The sequence below is a fragment of the Vulpes vulpes genome, chromosome 9 (assembly GCF_048418805.1).
Source record: "Vulpes vulpes isolate BD-2025 chromosome 9, VulVul3, whole genome shotgun sequence".
Classification (NCBI taxonomy): domain Eukaryota; kingdom Metazoa; phylum Chordata; class Mammalia; order Carnivora; family Canidae; genus Vulpes; species Vulpes vulpes.
Window position 1 is genome coordinate 92096017 of NC_132788.1, and position 23614 is coordinate 92119630.

At 55.3% G+C, this 23614-nt stretch overlaps 1 protein-coding gene across 6 annotated transcripts in view; it reads left to right on the top strand.

Moving 5' to 3' along the window:
- Positions 1-23614, top strand: part of CACNA2D2 (calcium voltage-gated channel auxiliary subunit alpha2delta 2) — a 138902-nt gene that overhangs the window by 69426 nt on the left and 45862 nt on the right. For all 6 annotated transcript variants that reach the window (XM_072720948.1, XM_072720949.1, XM_072720950.1 and 3 more), the window contains exon 3: positions 1928-2044. In XM_072720948.1, the coding sequence (XP_072577049.1) occupies positions 1928-2044 (117 nt within the window). The remainder of the gene's footprint in view (positions 1-1927; positions 2045-23614) is intronic.

Here is a 23614-nt window from a genome sequence, read left to right on the forward strand (position 1 = left end):
CAGGTGGTTAAGCGACCTACTCTTGGTTTCTGCTTAGGTTGTGATCTCAGGCCCTGATCTCAGCTCTTGAGATCCAGCCCCCCCCTCCCCGCCTCCCCCCCCTGTAGAGCTCTGCCCTCAGGGCACCAGGAATCACGGATTTGGCTTGAGATTCTCTTTCTCCTTCTGCCCCTCCTACCTGTGATCTGAATCAAACAATCAATCAATCTTGAGAGTCCTGAAACCTGGGAAGGAGAGGTCTGGGAGGATGGAGGACCTGGCTTTGCCACTCAGAGTCATGTGGCTTTGACCTGTCCTTTCTTGTGTCTGAGCCTCAGTTTCCCCCAACAGTGGGCCCTAGGCTCCAAGGTCCCCATATTTCCCTGTGACCCCCGCCTCCGCCACTGGGCTCAGACCCCTCCTTGACCTCTGTCCCCATCACTGCCTCTCATCTGGGGGCCTCTGCCCTAAGGAGCCCAGGGAGCAGACTGGCCGTGGTACCCACTTGAGGTCCCCATCCTCCCTGCCCTGCGTCCAGGCCTCACGCCTCACCCTCTAATCGCCACTGCTCTGTGGGAAGGAGTGAATTCACCACAAATTATTTTGTTCTAAGAGAAGGACAAAAAGAGAAGCCAGGAGGGATGGGGGGGGCGGCAGGAGGAGGAGACTGCCTGAGCTGGCTTTGTGTGGCACTTTAACCCTTGGGCTGCTGGGTGCTGCCTGGACAGCAGGGCCCAGGCTCTAGCACCCAGCCCCCTACTTCCTCCCCCATCAGCTGCTGGAGGCCTTATCTCCCCCACGTCTCGCTGTCACTCTCCTGACCTTATCTTGCCTGCCTGTCTGTCTCTCATCAGCTGCCTCTCCCACCTCCTTATCTCCTCATCACCTCTTCGTTCTCTACATCCCTCTGTTTCTGCACAGCCCGATGGCACGGCCCAGTGGTGGCAGTTCAGTAGTGGCACGTGACCTCTGGGAAAGAGTCAGCTTGGGGAACAGACCTCCTGGGGTCATCTGGATGGACACATGCAGGGGTGTACGACGCACACACACATATTCATGCACATGCACACACTCACACATGTGCACACACCCAAGACCCTGGCCTGGAACAAATAGGCTCACTGAATTTGCTTCTGTGACTCACATAGAAGCCCCAGGCTTCATCTAGGGGCTCTAACCCCACCCCCAGCACACAGGCACGTGCACACAGATGGATGTGTGTTGAGCCATAACACACTCATACATGCAGATGCAAACTGTCAGCTTTCCACATCCATGTGCATGTGTGCACAGACCCAGTCCCCAAGGAGGAGAGGGAGGCAGATTTGTCTTCCCCACCTACCTTTTTCCTGGGTCCCTGCCCCCTTATTCTGTGCCCTGAATGACAGAGGAGCCCTACAGTTTCTGTAAGTGCCCTGGGGCAGCACCAGCAAAAAGGGGTACAGATGCCTGAGTCCTCGGGGAGGGGTGGCTCTGGGTTTCTGATGCGTGTGTAGGTGTGCGTAGTGTAAGTATGACAGTGTCTTCATGTCAGCCGGCATGTGGTATGCAATGTGTGCTTAGTGGTTCTGTCTCCCCCACACACCCACCCTGCCTCCTTGCCAGCCCACCCTTCTGCCTCTACTGCTCTCAGCTGCTCTGAAGTCAGCAGGGGGGTATTGCTCATGCACCTGTGAAAGAGGAATCCTGAGTCCAGAGAAGGCAGTGACAGCCCCATCCCATCAGCCACAGCCAGGGCCAGCTGTGGAATCTATGACTATAGCCATCTTTCATGTTCAGGAGGGCACCGGGCCCAAGCCCCAGACATCCATACTCTCTCCATGGCCAGAGCCAGAGTTGGGGCAGGGCCAAGGGCTGGACCGTACTGGGCAAAGAGGATATGCAGGGGGTTGTGGCATAAGACTGTGGGACCACCCTGGCTTCACCCCTGGCTCCTGCTTCCTTCTAGATCTACAAGGACAACCGGAATCTGTTTGAGGTGCAGGAGAACGAGCCTCAGAAGTTGGTGGAAAAGGTGGCAGGAGACATTGAGAGCCTGCTGGACAGGAAGGTGCGGGCCCTGAAGGTAGGTGCCATTGTGTGGGCTAAGGGAGGGCCAGGTGGGGTAGCGCTGCCGTGCACAGATGATGTCCCCACCTGGTGTGAACACATGGCCTTCCTGGCCCTCTAAATTCAGGCTGGGCTGTCACTGGCCATCCTGTGCCCACCTGGATATGGGCAGGTCTGGCAGGAGCAGGTGGTTTTATCAGGAGGAAGCTCCATGAGGCTGATCTGGGGTCTCGGGGGCCTTCCATGGGCATGAAGGTGGGGTCCGAGCAGTCTTAGAGTCCTCTGATTCCTCTGTACTATAAGTGTGCCCTGGGGGAACACCTGTTGATGGCTGGGAGGGTGGGCTGCAGCTCTGATGGGGAGGGAGTATGGAGTGGCCCAGAATGCCCGCATAGAGAATGCTGGAACCATGTGATGCTAGAGGTCAGAGCCTCTGCTCTGCCCATGACCTTGAATGTTTCTCTGCCTCCCTCTGAGTGCAGTTTCCCCCTCTAATCTTGGAGAGGTTGTGCCTATCAGCTCCAAGGAGCTATAGTTCTGCAGATTGACAGAACCTGCTAGGCTGCCCTGATCAGTTGGACAAAGCCAGCAGACCCCTCATTCTCCACCCATCCCAGGGAGTACGGGTGGGGAGGGGATTCTGGAGCTGCAAGGTGCCCTGGGGCATATGGGTTGCCATGGGTTGTATAATAAATGAGGGAGGGTGTCCAAGCTGCCCCCAGATCAGAGGCACAGCTGCCATTGCCCCAGCCCTAGCCAGTGCCAGAAAGAGGAGTCCAGTCGAAAGGAATTAAGTAGTGATACACATGACAACCTCGATAACTTGAAAACATTCTACTAAGCAAAAGAAGGTAGCCACAAAAGACCACCTATTGTGGGATGCCATTTCTGTGAAATGTCCAGAATAGGCAAATCCATAGAAATGGAAAGTACATTAGTGGTTGCCTAGGGCTAGAAGAGAGGGTGGAAGGGGAGGGGGGATAAGAAGTGTCTGCTAATGGGTACAGGGTTCCTTTTGGGGGTGATGAAAATATTCTAAAATTAGATTGTGGTGATGGTTGCACAAATCTGAATATGCTTTAAAAAAAACAACACTGAAATATATACTTTATGTGGGCAAATTTTGTAGTATGTGAATTGTGTCTCAGTAAAACTAGTGACAAAAAAGGATGAGCAAATCCACACAGCCATACCCAGGCTCAGGCCAGGGGCCTGGCTGAGTCAAATCAGAGCAGTGACCTGGCCCAAACACCCCCCACATCCAGGCCCAGGAGAGAACTAGGATCCACTTCCCCAGGACCTGAGCCCTGCTCTCCCCCTGGGGTCCCTTGCCCATCCCATGTGACCTAGAATCAGGATAGGGAGAGGTTGGCATCCTGGGACTAGAGGCCCAGAGGAGGTGGACCCTGACAGCCTCCCACCCAGTGTGGATCTAAACGACCTGGAACTGGGCTCAGCCTCCAACCCAGCCTGACTTTCAGGATCTCCTGGGGTCACAGGTGGGGAGATGACTGGAGAAAGGTAGTGCCATGGGAAGGAGGTAAAGCCCAGCCTTTGGCTGGAACAGCAGTCCCTGGAGGGGGAATCCAAGAGTGTCTCCTCTGATTGTGAGAAACATTCTACTGCCCCATCCACCCAGCACATCATGTCTTCTCCTTGCTTTTCCCAAGACTGGGCCTGACCTGGATGCTCTTCCCTCCTTTCTCTTCTCTCTGGGTCTCTCTCTGTCCCATTCATTCCAGACTCCTCATTTGCTCACTACTTTGTTGCTTTGCTCCAGTTTACAAAGTACAGACCACCAGCCCTGAATTTGTGTTGAAACCTTCTGATGAATTTGGGAAGAGGCATCCTTTGGGCCTTAAGGCCTGCTGCCGACCCCAGCTTTGGGACTGTCACCTCAGTGAGGGGTGCTGAGTACTACTGGTGATGACAGGTGCCTGGCCTGCCAAGCACACATAGAGGCCAGGGCCCAGCCCCCCTGCCCATCCTCTCTGGGCATTACAGGGCTGGGGGCCCTCCCCCAATTCCTCTCCCCACTCCTAAACAATCAACCTTGAGAGCTTGGTAGGGAGGGGAGAGCCCAACGCCTGGGTCCTGATCCCAACCCTCTCTCTGTACCCCACATGCTGTCCCCAACCCCATGAGGCAGGGCAGATGGCTCTTCCCTCCCCACTGCATCTACAGCCTAGCCCATGGCCTGGTCCACAGTTGGCACCAAATACGAATTATTTTCAATAGCAGAATAATGGGAAAGGGGACTCACCAATTGGGTTCTCACCATGTGCGTATGTGCCACAGGCCACTCTCACAATCACCCTGTGGGGGAGGGCCACTTCACATAGGGGAGGTATGCTGAGACTTGGACATGCCATGCATCAGGCCAGGATATACACCCAGGTCAATCTGATGCTAAGCCAGGTCCTTGACTCCGTACATGAGTCCCAAGGTACACACAGAACCCACAGCCCTTACCTTCCCAGTGCTCTGCTGGCCCACTCCTTCCTGCTGCAGTGCCTCTGGCTCTATGCCCATGAGATGCTTCTGTCCATGTCCCCAGAGGAAGCAGAGGACAACCATCCTTCCCTTGCCACGGTCCTAATTGTTCAGGATGAGCTTCGGTCTTAATTATGTTTTAAATTTGCTTTTAATCAAGTTCTGGCCCTTCTCTCCTTTCCCACATTTGTTTGCAGCCTGAGTGCATATGGAGGCAAGGATGTGGGGGCCTGGACCCCTCACCCCCCACTCCATTGTTCCTCTCTCCCTGGACCCCATCCAGTAATCCAATTTAAATCCTCTTGCTCTGGTCTGGAATTTTAATTGGGGGCTTGCAAAGAGGGATCTGAGCAATGCAGGACGGAAGTTCATTGTCTCATCTAATCAGGGACAATCAGATGCTTGTTACGAATTTCTCCAAGCTGCACAAGGTGATTTACGGGGCCAAGAGTCAGGCAGGGACAGGCCAGGTCAGGGGCCTTGTGACACAGGCAACCAGCCTTCCCAAGTCCAGGAAACCTGCTGGGGCCTCAGCTTTGGACACAGGGAGGGGCGCTGTCCTGTGACTTATACTACCCAGGGAGAGGGGTCCTCTGAGCAGGGCCCACTTTCTAAGGGTCTTGAGTCCCAGGAGGAGGGAAGGAGGTACCTGAGTTCTTACAACACATTGAGGCAGAGATGGACCCAAATCAGGACACTGTTGGACTCCCTGCGGGGCCCCTGACACACAACGCCACTCTCAGAAAAATCATTTCCACTTGGTTGTATTTCTTTCTCCACTGAGTCATCCACAGTCACTAGTGGCCTCCTGTGTGCCAGGCGGTGTCGGGGGGACAGGGGCAAGGGGCAGGACAGGCCCTGTGCCTGCCCTCATAGAGCACTCAGTCCTATCCCAGGCCTTAGTCTCTCTTCTGTAAAATAGGTACATGAGACCATCCCTGCAGTACTTCTGGTCTCAGCTCCAGGAGCCATCATTTATAAAGGCCACAAAGAAAAAAGCATCCCCAAGGGTTGTACCACCTTCAACACCATCCCTGGCACCTCTGCTATGTGGCTTAGAGAAAGGGCCACAGGAGGAGACACAGGCTTGGTAAGGTGAGGAGTAACCCCAGCGCAGGGGGCTCCAGCCTCCTCTTGGGGGTGAGGCCCTGGGCATTGTGGCTTCATTGTATTGGTTTCCAGAGAATGGGACATTAATGTTTCTAGAAACCTGCTCTAAGGGGGACCTCCTTACCTCCAACTTCAGACAAGCCAGAGGTAGTGGAGAGGCCTGCCTGAGGATCCAGGTAGATACCTTGGTCCTTAGCTCTGCCCTTCCTGCCATGCCATGTTCCCCATGCTCCACCTCAGGTACCTCCCACTGTTCCCAGGCCAAGACCTTTCCAGGTTCCATGCTTTTGTACCTTTGTCTTCATGTGGTGTTTTAAAATCTGCTCCAACATTGGAGTCACTTGAGGAGCTTTTAAAGCATGATGCCCATGCCCCAACCCAAACCAGATACATCAGATTCTCCAGGGGTAGACTTAGGCTTCAATATTTTCCAGTGCTCCACAGATGATTCTGTGTAGATTCAGAGGTCAGAATGTTTCCCCTAAAATGGGCAGAAATAATTCCCTTCCGTGATTATTGGCCTCTTTCTTGGGACCTGCCAAGTGCCAGAGCAAGTGCCATGAGCCAGAACACTCCAGATCGCTTGCTCCAGATTCTCTCTACAAGCCAAGGGGATCTCATTCCCATCTACATTTGAGGAAATTGAACCCCAGAGAAGGTTAAGCCACTGACCCCAGGTCTCACACCAAATTCAGGCTTTAGACCTGGGCACTTGGGTTTCAGAACCCACAGATTGCCTCCTAGTGCTGACCCGCTCTGTACTATTGCTGGAGGCCACATGACATTCACTGTCTTCAGGGAGGCAGGGCTGAGGGAGCAAGAGGTGGGGCTCTAGTTTCTTCTGAAGGGGCCTTTCTCTGGGATGACCTAGTGACCTTGGGCAAGTCTCTGCCCCCACAGAGCTTGGGCAGTGGAGACTGAGCACCCCTCCCAGCCCAGCCCGGTGAAGCCCAGATACATAGAACAGGGGGTGGTACAGCTGCAGCCCTGGATCCGGGGGCTCCAGTGGGCAGCGTTCCCACCCTCCCACCCTCGCCTCTCTGGAGAGCGAGCATCATTTAAAGAGTAAAATTAAAAACCCTTCTGCACACAGCCGCCCTGCTTTTGCTGCTAATGGCCACTTAACCCAATTAAACTGATGCATTGTTGGCAGTGTGGCCAGGTCTGTTCAGGAACCCGGCTCTGGGCTGGGTGCTCAGAGGAACAAGAGGAATGAGCCAGGGAGGGGGCCGAGGACGCCCCCTGAGCTGTGGAGCAGACCACCCCCTTTCAGGAGAGAGCTCATTCCACTTAGCTCTAGCTCCTGCTTACTGGCTGCTTTCTTTCTAAGGCTTCATTGAAGGCAGGGTGTCGGCACTACTGACATTTTGATCAGGAGAATTCTTTGTTGTGGGGGCTGCTCTGTGCCTTGCAGGATGCTGAGCAGTATCCTTGCCCTCTACCCACTAGATGCCAGCAGTACACCACTCCCCCAGCTGTAACAACGGAAAAATATGTCCAAATCTTGCCAAATGTCCCCTAGGGGCAAAGCCCCCGCCCTCCCGGCCCCCAGTTGAGAACCACTGGTCTAATGGGAGAGATGCAGCCATGATGAATAGAAGCTCAGTAAGCAGGGGACATGGGGACCTCAGAGAGGTACAGATGGACTGGACCAGCCCCAGCAGGAAGAAGGTTCCTTCAGTTTAAGAGGGTAAAAGTGAGCTTAGGGCTGCCTGAAGGAGGCAGCAAGGGGAAATTTGGCACGGGACAGCTGGAAACTGGTTCAGACCTAGGTGCAATCAGTGTGGTGCACTGATTGCTGGGTGTCCGACGAGTAGATCAGCCCTGCAAGGAAAGGCCTGGAGGAGGCTTGGCCCGGGAATATTCGTAGAAGTAGAACAGGTGCAAGGGCCGTGGCTCTGCCTTCTGGCTAGAGGTCAGCTGCTGGGATCTGACTCCAGCCTGGGAAAGCTCTACAAGGCCCGGTAAGGGGAGACAGACAAGCGGGGGACTCTATAGCATGCGCTGCCCCCGCCCACCCTTCTTGGCGCAATTAAAAGGTGTTTATGTGGGGCCAGCGGTGGCTTCTGCCTCCCCTTCATTATGAACATTAAGAGATCTTGACCCTTCCACTTTCCCGCTCTCGAAAGGAGCCGCAGACACGTGGAGCCAATTAGGCGCACGCGTGGGCGCCAGGGGCCTGCGCAGCCGGTTCTCCCTGATTGCGGCGTTTATAGCTCATTATTCTCCCCTCACCCAAACAGCGCTGCTACTTCCTGGCAAGGTGCCAGTGCCACCCAGAGGAGCCACCTGGGGCCCCCAGAGATGGGGGGAATGCTGAATGAGTGAATGGGCTCCTTGTGTGGGAACCCTCGGGGCCCCCCACCTAACTGAGGAAGGCAGTGAGGGAGCCGGCCAGGGAGGAGACGAGGGCGGGGCCCCGGGCGGTGGTGAGCATTCAGGGGAGGCCAGGCAGCATGCGGTGGGGGAGAGTGACCACTCAGGAACAGGGCTCCGAGGGAGCTCCTCTGAGGGGGACGCCTGAATGTGGGCGGGAGGGAAGGTGAGCCTTGGGCGAAGGCAGGCTGCCTCCCCTGTCTGCGTCCCCACCGGGTGGCCAAGAAGCCACAGCGCCCTTGGAGGCTTCCTGGCTCAGCTGGCCTCCTGGGAAGAGGGAGACCGTGCAAGTAGGATGTGGCCACAGGATCCTCAGGGGAAATATCATTCCTCCTCTTCTCCTACCCACCCCAGCTGGTGGTGGCCAGATGTCGGCCTGGATGGGCCTGTCAGGCCTCAGGAAAGGCTGAGCTGTGTGTTTGGGCCGGGCTTTTCGATCCATGGGATTATGCCTCTCCTGGCTCCTCCTACAAGGTAAGGGGGCATCAAGAAGGGTCAGAAGAGCTGTGCTCATTCCCCAGCATCTGCTAGCCAAAGGGGCAGGGGGCCTGGGGTGCAACCCCTGAGGTCCCCAGAACCTGGTGGGTCAGCCTTACACTCACTTGCCCTCCTGCTGAGTTCTCCCGAGTGGCTGCAGGTCAGAGGAAACTGAAGAGCCATGTGTCAGGCCAGGAAGCTCCACATCCTGTTTGCCCGACCAGCATGGATTACCTCCTGTGGAGACAGGAGGAGACAGCTTAGCTGAGGCACCCAGGCCCAGATCTCCCTCCAAGATGGGGTGCCAGCCTTGCCTGCCCGTGGCCCTGCTCCTGATGCCAGGTGCATCCCCAGAGCTCTGCTCAGCCTCCCTGTGATTGACTTGCACACTCATTCAGCAGACTTTCCCACTGCCCGCAGCCTGACCCTGGGTGTGGAGCCAGTCTCCACTCACTATAGAGCAGAATTGCCATTTTACAGATGAGAAGACAGGCGCAGAGGCAGTGCCAGCCCTGGCTACTACCTGGCTAAAGCAGGGTCGTGATTTCCCCCGCTCACCCTGGCTCCTGAGCCTGTGTACCTGCCCAGAGCTCCCAAGGATGGGGAGGAAGCCCCAGGTCGGGGAGGGAAAAGTTGAGGCTCTGCCGGTCAGAGGTCAGATCACAAAGAAGGGTCTGAGAACCATTGCCCTAAGTTCTCAGTATGTCTGCACCCTGACCCCCACAGGAGGGGGAATCAGGTCATGGGGGTGGGGGGCCGACCAGATGGAGACACACTGGATTCCACTCCCCCAGAGAAGCCTGCACCGAGGGAGGATCCTCTCCAGCTTCTGCCCACCTCCTTGGGGGGTCCTAGCTGGCCACGTGAGGGCAGATGCTGGAGTGTGGAAGGAAACGGGCCTGCAAGTGCCACAGGGACAAAACCAGTCTAAATCAGGATCAGAGAAGTGAGAAACTTAATTGAGTTTTAATAGCTTCTGGCCCTTTGTTCTGAAATCCTCGTGTACAAGGGCTGGGGGAGGGGAGAGTGCATCTAAGGCAGGGCAAGCCAGTGGCCCAGCTAGTCCCCATCCTGTAGGACCCCAGCCTTCGAGGAGACAAACAAACTAAGAGGTCCTGGTGTGCAGAACAGCTGACATGGGAGGGGCAAGTCTAAGGAGACAGCCTGGAGGTGGTGGCACTTAAGCTGGTGAAATATCCAAAAGTGGAGAAAGGGAAGAAGGAAGGCATCAAGCCCTGGCTTGACAGAATGAGCAGAAGTGAGTTAGGCTGAGGCTGCTGGAGTGTGGTGGGCTGAAAAGAAGCCGGGCAGGTACAGCCTGTGCATCACTGTTTCTACTGGAGGGGACAGGGGATGGAGAGGTGACAGAAGCAGGGGGCAGGCCTCACCACCTGACTTCTGGGGTGGTAGCTGCACATCTGTAAGCATGGCCCTTTCACATTTCAGCGGCCCTGGGAGCGGCCAGTTACTTATGTCACCCCATTTTCTATGGCTTAAAATACGTAGGGACCAATGCCTCAACTCTGACAGCAAGTACCTCGGGAGAAGTGAGCCAACTCCTGGGGCTGCCAGCAGGGAGGGCCTGGTCCCTTGGACCCAGCACAGGTGTGGTCCCTCATTAGTCTTTCCAGACACACCGGAGGGCTGGGCTAGCTCCTGGTGCCATGGTGACCCTGGGAACAGAGTCCCCTAAGGTTTTCCTGGAAGAGGTCAGTTGACCCTGGCTCATTGTGTCATGAGATACCAGGTACCTCAGGTGCCCTTTGCCTCCTTCAGCCTCTGTTTACTGAGTGCTGAGCACCTGTTGTATACAAACACCATACTAGGTTACCAGGTACAGAGATGAGGGAATAGACCTATGGGGCCCCTCCCTCAAGGAGTGCAGTCTGCTGGAGGTGACAGTGTTGTGACCCATGCCACAAAGTGTAGAGCCAGGATGGTAAGCCCATGGATACTGACCAGGCCTAGGGGACCTGAGGTTGGGGTGGAGGCTGCTGGAGATGTAGCCAGACAGAGGTATGGGCTCCAAGTCAGTGGCACGGCAGTGTACAGACCAGAGGGAGAGCACATGCATGTCTTCATACTGGAGCGTTTGCATGCATGTGGTGATGGAGGGTCTTGCTCGGTGGTTTGGCTCTGCAGAGCATGTGCATAATGCAGTGAGGCATGTCTTGAAGCAGAGGTGTGCATGGCTGTGCCCAGTGCAGTCACCATTCCTTGGAGTCTACTGGCCTAGTGACCACAACCTGCACAGTCCAGACCTCGTGCTGCCCCCAAAAGAAACTCAGGCCATGAGTCCCACAGAAAAATGCAAGTATGGCTCATGATATGCATGACCAGGCCCAGAGCAGAAGGTGGCCAAGAATCAGGGACTTCAACCATTGCTGTGTTGCAGCCCCCACTCTGTACCTGAGAAGCACACCAAGCCCTTGGCAATTTCACTTTCTCTGAGCCTCAGTTTCCCTACTTGTACAATAGGAACAACAAGTGTGGCCTCATCAGAGTTTATGCCCAGGCCTTGGTGATGCTGATTCAAGAATGGATACACATGGGATAGGCCCCGTGGACAAGACTGGCCTGTGCCCAGAATGGGACCAACCCTGGGCCTTCCATCTTTGTGCCAGCTTGCCCTGCTCTGGATGCCTCATCAAGAGCCTGTCCCTAGCTTCCACTTCTGTGGACCACACTATCCAAGCTGCTTAATATTTCCTGCCTCCTGGCACAGGACTTGGGTTCCTTGTTTGAGAGGCTGGTCACGGTTGTCAGGCCCTTTGTTCCAGCCTTCCTGTGTTTGCCCACTCTGTGCCTCGGCGAATGGGAGTTGCAGCATGTTTGCTGTGTCAACACCAGCTGGAGCCGAGGGTATGAGGGCCTATCTGCCAGCTGCCCAGGTGCCTTGGGTTCATCCCCTCCCTGGGTGATTGGGGTTTGTGGACAAGTGGGCAGCTCCCCACCTACGACCCACCTATTCACCCACAGGACTGCTGGGCCTAGGCTGGGCAGATATGGGGAGCCAGCTAGGGCAGCCCCAGGCAGAGAGCAGGACTCAGAGGGACCAGTACAGTCTCCCCTTGGCATCACTCGGGAGCTTCCTGGCAGAGACAGCCTTCAGGCATCTGAAGGCCAAGTTTAGGGCTTCCCCACTCCGTATGCTGAATCCCTCCCCAGGCCCAGCTCCACCCCTCACCCTCCCACCCCCCACCCCCAACCGTGTTCCTAGTCGTTGGATCCAGCAGCAGTCAGGGAAGTGAACAGATGGATAGACAAGCATTGAGACAGGGTCAGGGCAGGGGATTGAGAAGAGTCCACCTGGCAGGATTGCCAAGTGTTTTGTCTGAGCTGAGACCTGGCTGGCTCTTAGACACATGTGTGCTATGAGGTCATCACTGTTACAGGACAGGGACTTGGACCTCAGGGAAGATCCTGTCACTTGACCTCACCTTGAACTTTCATCAACGGGTCCCAGTTATGTGGAAGCACAGTGAAGTAGTGCTGAGGCTGAGGCTGGAGGGAAGGAGGGGCTTTGCCTCTCAAGGTGGGGAAGAACATTCTGAGAAAGAGAAGAGCATGGAGGGGTCCTACAAGTAGGAGTGGGGGTCAGGCAGAGTCCAGCGTGGTTGCTGGAGAACCCTCCAAGTTCTGGGTTGGGGTTGCGGGGTGGGGGAAGATGGCGCTTCTGGGGACAGGGGGTCTTAGATGGGATAGGCTGTGGAGTGACAAGCTGAACCCCCAGGAGTCAATGGGGATTGTCAGCAAGTAGGCAGCATGCCTGCCTGCCCCCACCTTCCTTCCCCAGGTGTTTGCTGACCGCCCCCCAGAGGGCCACCAAGTGAGGCTGGTGTGCAGCAGTGATGCCAGTGCTCGCAGTCTCAGGGGGTGGGACATGTGGCCTTCCACCAGACCCATTCACATCTCAGTCCCTGCGCAAGCTTAGCATCAGTATACATTCCCACCCAGAGTTCCGAGGGGCTTGAGGGTCTTCTGAGCTTGCATCTTGGATCTTTGACTCTGGTCACTGGGGGCCTCAGAGCTCTGCTGGGGGCTGGTTTTTAGATGTGGGCTTTGGGGGTCCCAGAGCATCTTCCTGTGCACCCAGAGTACCAAGGGCTAAAGAACTGGAGAGTAGGCACCATGCGGTAAGGAGGAGCAGCCTGGGCCAAAGTGTCCCCACACCCCTCGGGTGGGAGTGTCCTGACTCCAGGGGCCAGCAGATGAGTAATGGGCATTTAAACAGAGCAATGGACCTACCGTGCTCTGCTAACAGCAGTGACAGCCCGGTTGGTGGCAGCTGCAGCTGCACTGTCCTCCGTCTTAGAAGCTCATGCATGGGACCTTTACCCCAAGTGCAGCCCTAACCCCCAGACACGAGCTTGCAAGGGAGAGGCTATGGGGGAGGTCGGAGAGAGCGTGGCCATTCTTCTTTCTCCTGGGCATATGTGTGCAGTATCCCATGGGGGTGTCTAGACATGAGCATGTGTTCCTCGTGTGTCTGCACACACCTATTTCCCTGTGGTTGTAGCTGTCACGTGGCCCAGGACAGACCTACGTGACTGTGGCCTGAGTGACAGGGCTGCGGCCCTGGCTCCCCGTGGCCCAGGCAGAAGTACTGGGCCCCACAATTTCCCAGGGAGAGCAGTGACCTTTCCCCACCCCCCACATGCATACCTGTGCCTCCTTTTATGAAATATTCTGCTAATCTCATCTCCTTGTGTGACTGCCGTGTAATTAGCTCATTTTGCAAAATATTGCATCTGTCTTATTTCCCCCCGCCTTTTCCTTTTCCCAGGAAAGGGTAGGCGGGGATGGGGTCGAGGAAGATTACTGGGGATGAGTCTACCTTACATCAGTCCTGGGCACCACCACCCCCCACACTCTGATACATGCACTGGCCCCCTTAACACACATCCTGGCACCAGGGCCTAGTGAGCAGATGGAGGCCAGTGGGCTGAAGGTATCCATGCCCTCCCTCCGTCAGGAGGAAGGGGTGGAGCAAGGCTGACCAAGCCCTGCTCAGGAGCACCTCTGCACCCTCTGCACACCTGCTCACATGCTCACATGCAGGGATGGCTCAGGCCCAAGTTGGACTCAGACTAATAAGCTACTAAGTGGAGTTGCCCCTTATGTAGGCATGTGTATGGCAGACAGGCTGGGGGTAAGGGGGCAGAATGCAGAAGCCTCTGCCCGGCATGCATGGCCATGTGTGGATGGCCTGAGCCAGGGTGCAGCCAGTACTTGGTTTATAGGAATCCCAGTGGTCCTCATTATCACTTGTCTGCCACCCCCACCCATTGGACAAAGTGCCACAGCAGTTAGGCTACCCTGAACCCCCAAATCATCCACCCCCTGCCCCAACCAGGGTCTGGTCTAGCTGTGAGGTGAGGGCTGCTTGGGACTGTGACTAAGGACAGAGCATGTATGGAGCCACCCAGGAGGGTCACAGGTGACCAGGGCCAAGGCCCTGACCAAGCAGACAGCTCCAGCGGGGGGCACCAGGAACATCTGCCTCCAGCAGTGATGCCGAGCAGAAGGAACAGCGCTGGACTTTGAGCTGTTTATTAAGCCTCAGAGCTTGGTGCTGCTCTGATCCAGCCATCGCTGCCCAGCCTCTGCCCCTGCCCCCATCTCCCCCACCCATTCCCCAGATGGGAGACCAGAGCTACCCCGGCCTCAAGGCTCAGAGCTGGCTGCAGCCATGGGCCTGGGCAGCTGGAAGGATCGGGCTCCAGCCCTCAGCTGGCGTGGCCTACTTTTTCCCTCGACCCTCCCCCTTGCCCCCACTGTCTCCCCGCCTTCTCTTGCTTCGACTCCCTCAGGACGTGAATTCTCTTAAACTTTTAATTAAAAACATTCTCCTTTCTCCCCCCAAGGTTTGCTTCCTTGTGATTTTCCTCTTAGAAGGAGAGATGGGGGGAAGGGGATGGCGGGCAAGAAGTGGAGGTCAGTCCTTCCTGAGTCTCTGCAAGGGACCCAAGGGAGCCAGGGCCTGGCCTGGAGGAGGCAGCCGGCTGCCCCCTGCCCTGTATCACCCTCCCTGGCTTCCTGGCTATCGAAGGAGGCATCTCAGGGCTCCAGCCCTGGGTGCCATGGCCAGATTTTAGGAATGGTGCCAGCTGCTGAGGGCCTTCACACACTCCTACCGTGCCCTGTGCAATCACTCAAGATTACCACTGAGTGGAAGGGGCTCCTGCTTTTTCATGAAAGTGTTGTCTGCTCCAGTGGCCTCGGGGTCACTCCTGAGTCTGTCGATCACAGGTTGGAGAAGTGTTCCCAGGGTTGGTGTCAGAGGCCCGAGGTCACCAGCTAGGTCATAGACACTTCATATACAGAACTCCCAGCTCAGCTTAGGGGCACAAGGTCAGGTCACAAGACTGTGGCCCCAGGAATGCTGGACACAGGTCCTTGATCCCAGGAAACCAGAACAGCTTCTCTAATCATGGGGCTGGAGGGAGGCTGGCCCACTCCCCTTCCCGCAAACAGTGGTATGTTAGCCTATCCCTCACTCTGGAGGGAAATGCCCCTGTGTCGTCAGATTCCTTTTCCAGAGCTGGAGCCCACCAAATGTCTGGAAGTTCTTCCTTAATGTCAGACCATGATTTTTCTTGCTAAATCTTAAGCCTTGGTTCCACCTCTAGGGAATTTTGGCTTATACTTCCTTGCCCATTGCCCATAAAGCCCTCCCTAGACCAGGAGACAGGGACTGAGTCGCCACCTCCCTGTGTTCCCATCTCTTCCTCCCTTCCTCTCCAGGCTGAAGGACTCCATCTGAAGGTGTCCAGGCACAGCCCAGGAAGCCCCCCACAAACTCAGACTCATCCTTGTCCTATCCTACAATGCCCCCAGCACAGATTGCACCTCTCCCACCCCCAAGGACCAAGCCCCCAAAGGCTCAGGACTCAAGACCCCAGGCAGGCCTGAGCCCAGGGAAAGAGCAGAGACGTTGCCAGCAGAGCCCATGCCTCCAGGGACCCAGCGCCTTATTCTGTGCTTTGTTCTCCCTGTCCAGCCCACAGCAGTGGACAGAGGACACTGCTAGTCCTCATGGAAGCATTGCAATGGTTCAGAGAAGGGGATGCAATGGGGACATCGGCCCTGAGGGGCTGGAACAGAGGTCCCCCCACCCCCCTCTTCCTGGGCTACCCTTAGCACCCCTCCTGACACACTGTGTGTGTCCTGCTCCACAGACCCAGAGGCTGCCCTGGCTGGCCCTAGAAGCACTCGGGAAGACATCCCCACAGAGTCCGGTGGACTGAGACAGGATTTGGCCAAGGAATTGGCCAGGAGGAGGGGCAGGCCAGACAGAACCCTAGCACAAATGTATGAAGGGGTCAAGGGCAGGGGGTGGCTTGAGTTGGAAGCAGTGCACGGCCAAGAAGGTAGAAATGGCAGTGGGAGGCCTTGAACCCCAAGCACAGGGATTTAGACTGCAGGTACTGGAAGCCCTGGCAGCCTCTTGAGTAAGTAGGGATATTCATTATACAGCATATATTGAGCACCTACTGCTTGCCAGGTCCTGTGTTGTGGCCCAGCCCCCAAGGTAGTGCCCACACTCACTGCAGATGCTTTGTAGCTCTAGGGATGTCACTGGCAGTGATCATAGGGGAGGAGCCTGTGCATTCCCCTCAAGACAGAGGGGGCAGCCTCTTCTGACTCATAGGAGCAGAAGTACAGTCCTGCCTCTCATGGCACTGCCCTCTCCTCCTGGCTCACTCTTCCATGGGGCCAAGTGATTTCCAAAGCTGATATAGGCAGGGCTGGGGGACTCTTCCTCCCACTACAGCACATCTCCATGCTCCCTGGACCTATCATGTCAGCTTCCACCTATCCATTCATTTCCCAGGTATATACCGAATGTCAGGCTGGTTGTTTGAGGACTCCACAGTGACAGAAGCAGACCTGGTCCTGCTTTCTGGGACCTTGTGGTCCAGATGGGAGGCAGAGGGTAAACAAGTGATGTGAAGATGCATAATGGGGTTTCAGAGGGGTGTCAGAAGACAGTCACATCAGGAAGGCAAGGAGTGGGTATTGGCACCCAAACACACATCTCAGAGCTGAGGAGGGCCGCAGCGGCTCAAGACCAAGCCCAGTCTCCCGACCTGGCACACCACTTCCTGAGCATCTATGGGGTCTCCCTCCCACAGCCCAACCCAGCTCCTGCCAGGAACCAGAGTCAACAGGAGCCTCCCATAGATTGCAGACACCCACCTGTGCACAGAGCGCTGCTTCCAAGCAGGTGGTAGGAGATGCAGGGTCAGCTCAGCAGGCAGTGCTGGATCTTCCTGGGCTGCCCAGTGCCAGACCACCCTAGGCAGCTGCTCATGTCAGAAAAAAGAGAACCCCAACTGCCATTTAGAGTTCTCAACAATGGTGATGGAGCCTACCTGAGACCAAAACACAAGTGGAGTATGTCTCTGTTTGTGGGAGGCTGCCAATATGGCTGGGATGTACCCCATATGCATGTCAGGGCTGGTGCTTGATGGATATGCATGCCTGTGTGTATGGCCTAGGGGCAGGCCAGGGCCCTCCGTGATAGGGCCTGCATGCATGGGTGTACGTGTGATACGCAGGGTGTGCGCTGGAAGAGTCTGAAGAGCTGGGGGTGGGAAGGGTGGGAAGAGCTCTCCTACCTCAAGGTTGCTGCTGCCCAACATGGCCCATCTCACAGGTACGCATGTGGGCATGCTTCAGGCACCCACAGACACGTATATGTGTAAAACCCATGTGCTTCCATCCCATCTCCTGCTCTGCAGCCAAAGCAGCACACCCAAGCCCATGCACCCACACTAGTGGCTACAGATAGACAGGCACACATACCTGCAGGTGATTCCCATGTATGTGTGCAGCCCGGCCTGTGCATGCGCACATGTGTGCATCTGTGTGTCCCGGGTAGACACCCCTGCACATGACCATTCCTGTGTGGGAACCCCTTGTCATAACTCTCTCATCCCTCCATCCCTTCCGCACCACCACACCTAGTGGAGGATGGCTCTGTTTTACAGACTGGCAAATTGAGGTGCAGAAAGGCAAAGGGCAGAGAGCGCTGGATGGCTCCAGCTTGAGCCCAAGTCTCCACGGATCCCATCTAAGTATGACACAGCCCCACAGCTAGTGTCGTGGCCTCCCAATGCTCCCTTGAGAGCCAGTGGAGTCCAGGACAGAGGCATGCTGTTTTCAGGGCACCCTATTCCTGTCTGCTCTCTCCTGGGCAGGGACTCCCTGAAGCCCCCAGTGGAGCATCCGAGCTCACAGTTACAATTTGAGAAGAAGCATTTTCCCTGAGCCTCGTGCAGGACAGTGGCCTACAGAAGCAATGAAACCCTCCACCAGGCCTTACCACCACTCCCAACACTCCCATCTCTGACCATCTGTCTTCCTGGGAGTCTGTCCTCTTCTCCCCATCCCTCTGTCTCTGTCTTTTGTCCTACAGGCCTGCCACAACCCCCTCTTCCCTCCAATGCTATTCCTCAATTTCAGCGGCTCCTGACATCCCCAACTGGAAAACTCTCAGAGGGAGGCCAAGCCCTCAGACCCTACTGTGACCTCAAGAGAACCTGGTCCAGGGTGGCCAGCCTTTAAAATAGCCTGGTGCCTAGGTGGTAACCACAGCTGTGAGAGGCTAAGCAGGAAGAAGCTCAGCACAGAGTCCAACTAAGCTGGACGTTAAGAAGCAGGAAACAATTGTGCAGGCAGAGCAGGGAGGGGAATGACATTCCAGGCAGAGAGAATGTTCTGTGCAAAAGCATGGAGGTATGAGATTGTCATGATAATCAGACACTTAATCGAGCCCCTGTCTCATGCATTTGAGTGTCTGTGCAGCCAGACATTTCTTCAGTCATTCATTTATGCAGCAAAGAGTTCCCAAGAGCTGGGCACAGCCTGTTGGGGAAATCATGTGACAGAGCAGGGACGTCTTTGATGAGGGCGTGTAGGTCCTGGGAGACTCTGAGGAGGGGTGTGATGGGAGACATATTGGCATTTGGGAAACCCTCAAGAGGAAACCTTATGGAGGCACACAGGACACCATCAGAACCCCAGGGAGATCCATGGCCAGGACTGGGGCTCATTTGTCAGTACTGGATATCCAGCCTTCAGAGGCCCTCAGAGCTGGGAAGGCCCTTGGCAATCCAGGTCTACATCTTACATTGTATAGACAGTAAAGCTGGGCCCTAGACCCAGAACTCAAGTCTCTAGGGCTCCTGTCTCAAGAGTGCAGTTGTAAAAACAAAGAATATAGTTATAGTGGATAAAGCAAGGATTGCACCCTGGACTCACACATGACCCAGACCTCTCTGCACAGCACCCCCACCAGCCCAGAAATGGAATTGCAGGCCCAGGAGTCTGAGTGTTGTTTTGTAGTTTTTTTTGGAGGGGTGGGGAGCAGAGTGAGCCCTGCCTAGGCTCTGTCACACAGGGGCCTGTGTTCTTCTCAGGCCAGCAGGAACTACTGGGGTCTTAGGCATTTCACTGAGCCTCGGTTTCCCACTACAAAATAGCAACGTGATTCCTGCCTGTTACCACATAGGGCAGTTGTGACAATGGGGAGTGCTGGTTCCCATGACTGGAGCTCCCGAAGAGGCCTTTCTGCCAGGGGCCAGAAGGGGTGGTGGACACCCAGGGCTGCCCCCCAGTGTGGCAGCAGGGCCGATGGCTGGCTGCCTCTCTTCTTCAGTGGCTCTCAAGCCATCCGTCACTTACAAATTCTCTTCATTTCTAAATAAAATGATTTGTTAATTTGAGTGAGTGATCACCACTCGTCCGAGCCTCTTTGCAGACCCAGGAACAGCTTGTGGGCTCCCGGAGCCCCGTGCCGTCGGCCTGGCGCAGACTTGGAGGGGTTGTTTTCGATTTAAATGTGAATTGAATGAGGAGAAAAATGTTTCTCTTGGCAATTCCATAGGAGCTCGCTCTTCTGACAGATGTTGGAGTTTATTATCCCATCGGGCCAGTGTTTTGTCGAGCAGAATTGCTAATTATTTCAGAGGCCCGGCCACAGCCGAGGAGAGGAGGGAGGTGGCAGGCGCAGTTTTGGGGTGGCATCTGTCGATGATAAGCCCAGCCCGCCACCTCTCTACTTGTCGCCTAGGATCTGCAGATATTTGGGGGGCAAGGAGTGCCCTAGAGGAGGCAGCAGGGCCTGTTCTTGCCAGTGTTGTTTTGGCTTCCTAGTAGGGATTCTGAAAGGTCACTCTGGGGGTCTGAGATTGTTTATATGGTGGGCCCATGAGTGGTGAGTGAAAAAGGCTTCAGAGAGGCCAGTGTTTTTCTCACTGTGTGAAGTCAAAGTCATTGGTTGTAACAACCACACCTAGGCAAGGGCTGTGCTTGCAAGGGCGTGTGGCTAGATGTCTTCATAACTGGGGGCTCTATACAGGCACATGGCAGCATGTGGGGATGGCGAGACCAAGTGCTGTGTTTGCGGGTCACAAGCCGCGTGGGGTGACTGCATGTGTCTGTGAATGAGATGCCCGCAGCTGAGCAGCTCAGTCCTTCAAGGTATGGCTCTAATTCACTTTTGTTCCCAGTCCTTGCTCTGCAAGGTGAAGGATTTGGGAGATTGATGGCCAGAGGGGACTAGACCTCAGGAAGGGCAGGCCAAGGCTGGCCAGAGTGTCCCTCAGCTGCTCTGGGAGTGCCCCAGACTTCAAGGGGGCTCCATGGTGAAGGGCTGGGTTTCCCAGTGAAGATGGGGCCCTCGTAGCCAGCCCCCTGGCCTCCTAGTACGCCCCGCCCTGGGATCTTAACCTCCCCTGGGGCAACTTAGAGCAGCAGAGCAGGGCCAGTCCTCCTGATCCCCAGCAAGGGTCCCAGGATTCCTGCCAGACTGAGTCTGAAGGCCTCCTGACTCCCTCAGCCCAGGTGTGACTCCAGGTCATCTCTAACACAGGGACTGGGGTTGGGACACATAATTCCTACTGCAGTGTCCCTGAGAAACACCCCCACTGAGAAATTCCCCCACCACTGTCCCCTTTATCATCGCATCTCTCCTTCCTGAGCCCTGAGACAAAGAGCTGGATGCCTGATCCCCCAATCCTGGCCAGCTCTGGATTCAGCACTTCAATCACTCTTATCCTAGTGCATCCCCATCCCCTCCCACCCTCCCTGTCAGCCTCCACCTCTGTTCTTCACCCTCACCAGCTCCAGGCCAACCGGAGCTCAGCTCCCTAGGTTTAACACAAAGGCAGCAGCAGCAGCTGGGCAGGATTTTATAACCCTAATTAACACTGGATTCCCTGGGGTTCCAGCTCTAGAATCCTGATGCAGGCCGAGACCAGCAGAGCACAAGGCAGGGAGGGTCCACCTGGGGCTGGGTCATTGGAGATGGAATTTCAATCCATAGTAGCTGGCCCCCAGTCGGTGACATGGACCCTGCAGCCTCAATCTCCTCTCACCAAGTCCTGGGCCCCAGCAACAGCCTTAGTGGGGGGCACTGGCAAGTGGGGGTGCCCGGCCATCCCAAGGCTGAGATCCCGCCAGACATCTCTGATTGACCATGTGTCCCTAGAACCAGGCCCTCTCTCTCCTCTGGATAAAACCACCGTGACATCCTTCCATTAAATAGGGCATGTTCAGAAGAGAAAATTGCTACTATTTTCCCCTTTTACTTCACTGTCATCAAAAATTGATCCCATATTGCATCCTTATTTCAAAGAATGAGCTAAAAAAATAAAATAAAAATTCTCACTCCTCAGAGCGACAGCTGCATCAAGCTTCCCATTCCCTGCTCCCACCCCCCACCCCCTAGAAAGAAAGAAAAGAAAATCATGGTCATGGTGAGGGGGAGGTGCACTGGCTGGCCCCACTTGGGCCGCTGAACGTGGCTTTGGGAGTGAGGAGGGGCAAGACACATGACTTTGTGGGCAGAAGGGGATTTCGATCTGGTGAAATGTGGTAGAAAATGGGGTAATTGGGGGAGGTTAATTTGGATCTAAATGGAGCGATTCGTTATCTCAATAAGAAGCGTCTCGTTTTCCAGGGAGACGGCTGTCCCTGCCAGATGCCGGCCTACCACATTGGTGGGGTGGTGGCTCCGAGCAGGGCCTCACTGCCCACCCCCAGTCCATCTAGCCTCATGGAGCAATCCGCCCCGCTGGACTGGGAGGGGATGCAGAGATGGGCACAGGAAGGGTGAAAATTAAAGCTGAGGGGAGCAACTGGCCCATGGAGCACTGGGGCCTCCTGACTTCTGTCCAGTGTTCCTTCCAAGGGGTCTAGCTGCCTCTTAGAAAAGGAGAGTGTGGGGGGCACTGAGGGGTGGAGGAGCACAGTCAGTGAAGTGTCCAGCTCTTGCTTTCAGTTCAGGGCATGATCTCAGAGTTCTGGGATCAAGCCCCACATCGTGCTCCACGCTCGGCAGGGAGTCTGCTTGAGATTCTCTCTCTCTCTTTCTCTCCTCCTCCTCCTCCTCCTCCTGCTCATGCTGTCTGGCTCTCTCTCAAATAAATAAATAAAATCTTAAAAAAAAAAAAAAAAAGAAAAGGAGAGCATGGACAGGTTGGGTAGCACAGTTTAATGTGGTCTATTCACTAGTTCATTCAGCAGAGTACTGAGCATCTCTTCACAAAAACATACTTAGTAAAACATAGAATAGGAATAATAAGGATGAGACAAAAGAGCCATGGTAAACAACACCTGATAGACTATAAGCATTTGGTCTAGTTGAGTCTCTAAGTCAACTCTGAGCCTCCTGGTAGCCAAAGGAAAACGGGATACCCACTGCTTTGTGTTCTAACTATAGAAGAGGAGACATTGAGATCAAATTCCCATAGAAGCCAACTCCCACTTCCCATGGAATTATGTCTGGGAGTGACTTTGACAGTTGTGCCCCTCAGCCCCTCCCGCCTTTACTAGAAACGGTTTGGGACCTAGCACATTGGCTGTAGTGTGACCCTGGGGATGTCCCACCTCCTCAGCCTCAGAGCCACTGAGAGTGCTGGGATTGCTGGTCACACAGGTACGGCCATTGCAGGCTATTGCAATGCAGGCCTGGGTTTAGCAGCTAAACAGACTTACATTTGGGTCCCAGATCCTCCTCCTGTCAGCTTTTCGTCTGAAAAACAGACCAGTAGCACCAGCCTTGCCCCCCATGGTTGTGTTGGTCACATGAGTGATAACTGAGTGATAACTGTAATGATGAAGGCACCTGGCAGGCAGGTGCTGTGAGACTATGCCCAAGACTTCCTCAGTCTGCATGTGCATCTGGCCTGGTATTGGCTGTACTGTGATTGCGGGGTTGGAGGGTGAGCATGGAGACAGGTGGAAGCCCCTACCCTCCACTGGGCAGTCTGGGAGGGTGGGACTGGGTCTGATTCACCCTGTGTCTCCAGCCCCCAGCGCAGGCCACACACATGCTTGTTGAAAGAAGAGGGGTCTTGGGGTCACCTTTTCATTTATTCCATACTATGGTGTTAGTTGGGATAAGATCACACAAAGCAAAGTGATCATAGGCTAGAGTGAGGTCAGGAAGGAAGGCAGAACAGGGAATAAACTGAGGGTACACTTGAGGAGGGACCACTCAGCAGGAACAAGGCAGGTGGTAGCCAGAAGAGTCTGTTTGACCAGGGAGGAGTGGGCAGGAGCCACAGGCCCAGTGAGCCACCCCACAGCCAGCCACAGCAGGAAGCGGCCTTTCGCCACCTGTACCTTGGGAGGGGAGTCCAGGACATGAAGGTGTGGACTTATCAGCCTTGTGTGAATGCGCCTGAGTGCATGTGGGGATGCGTGCACATATACACTGTTCATATACTCCCACATGTGTATCTGTGTTCACATATGATTTCTTACGTCTGTGCATGTGTTCCCATGCTCACATGCATGTATTTGTGTATACATTTGAATGCACATGCACACACATCCTCCATGTAGTAGTAGTGCTGGAGGCTGACTGTAGGTGGCAGAGGGCTCCTGGGGGCCAGAGCTTGTGGGTGACCTTGGTAAGGGCACACAGCTCCCCACCTTCTTAGGGACCCCTCTTGCCTCTTCTGGCGTCAGCCAGGGTGGGAGGGATGGACAGGAACTCCCAGGATGACAAGTGCAAGGTCATCCAGGAAAGCTGAGGCTGAGCTCAGGCCCATCCAGGTCTTCTCCTGTGCCCTGGATCCCTCTCCCAGCCCCATGGCATTCCTCCAACCCCATG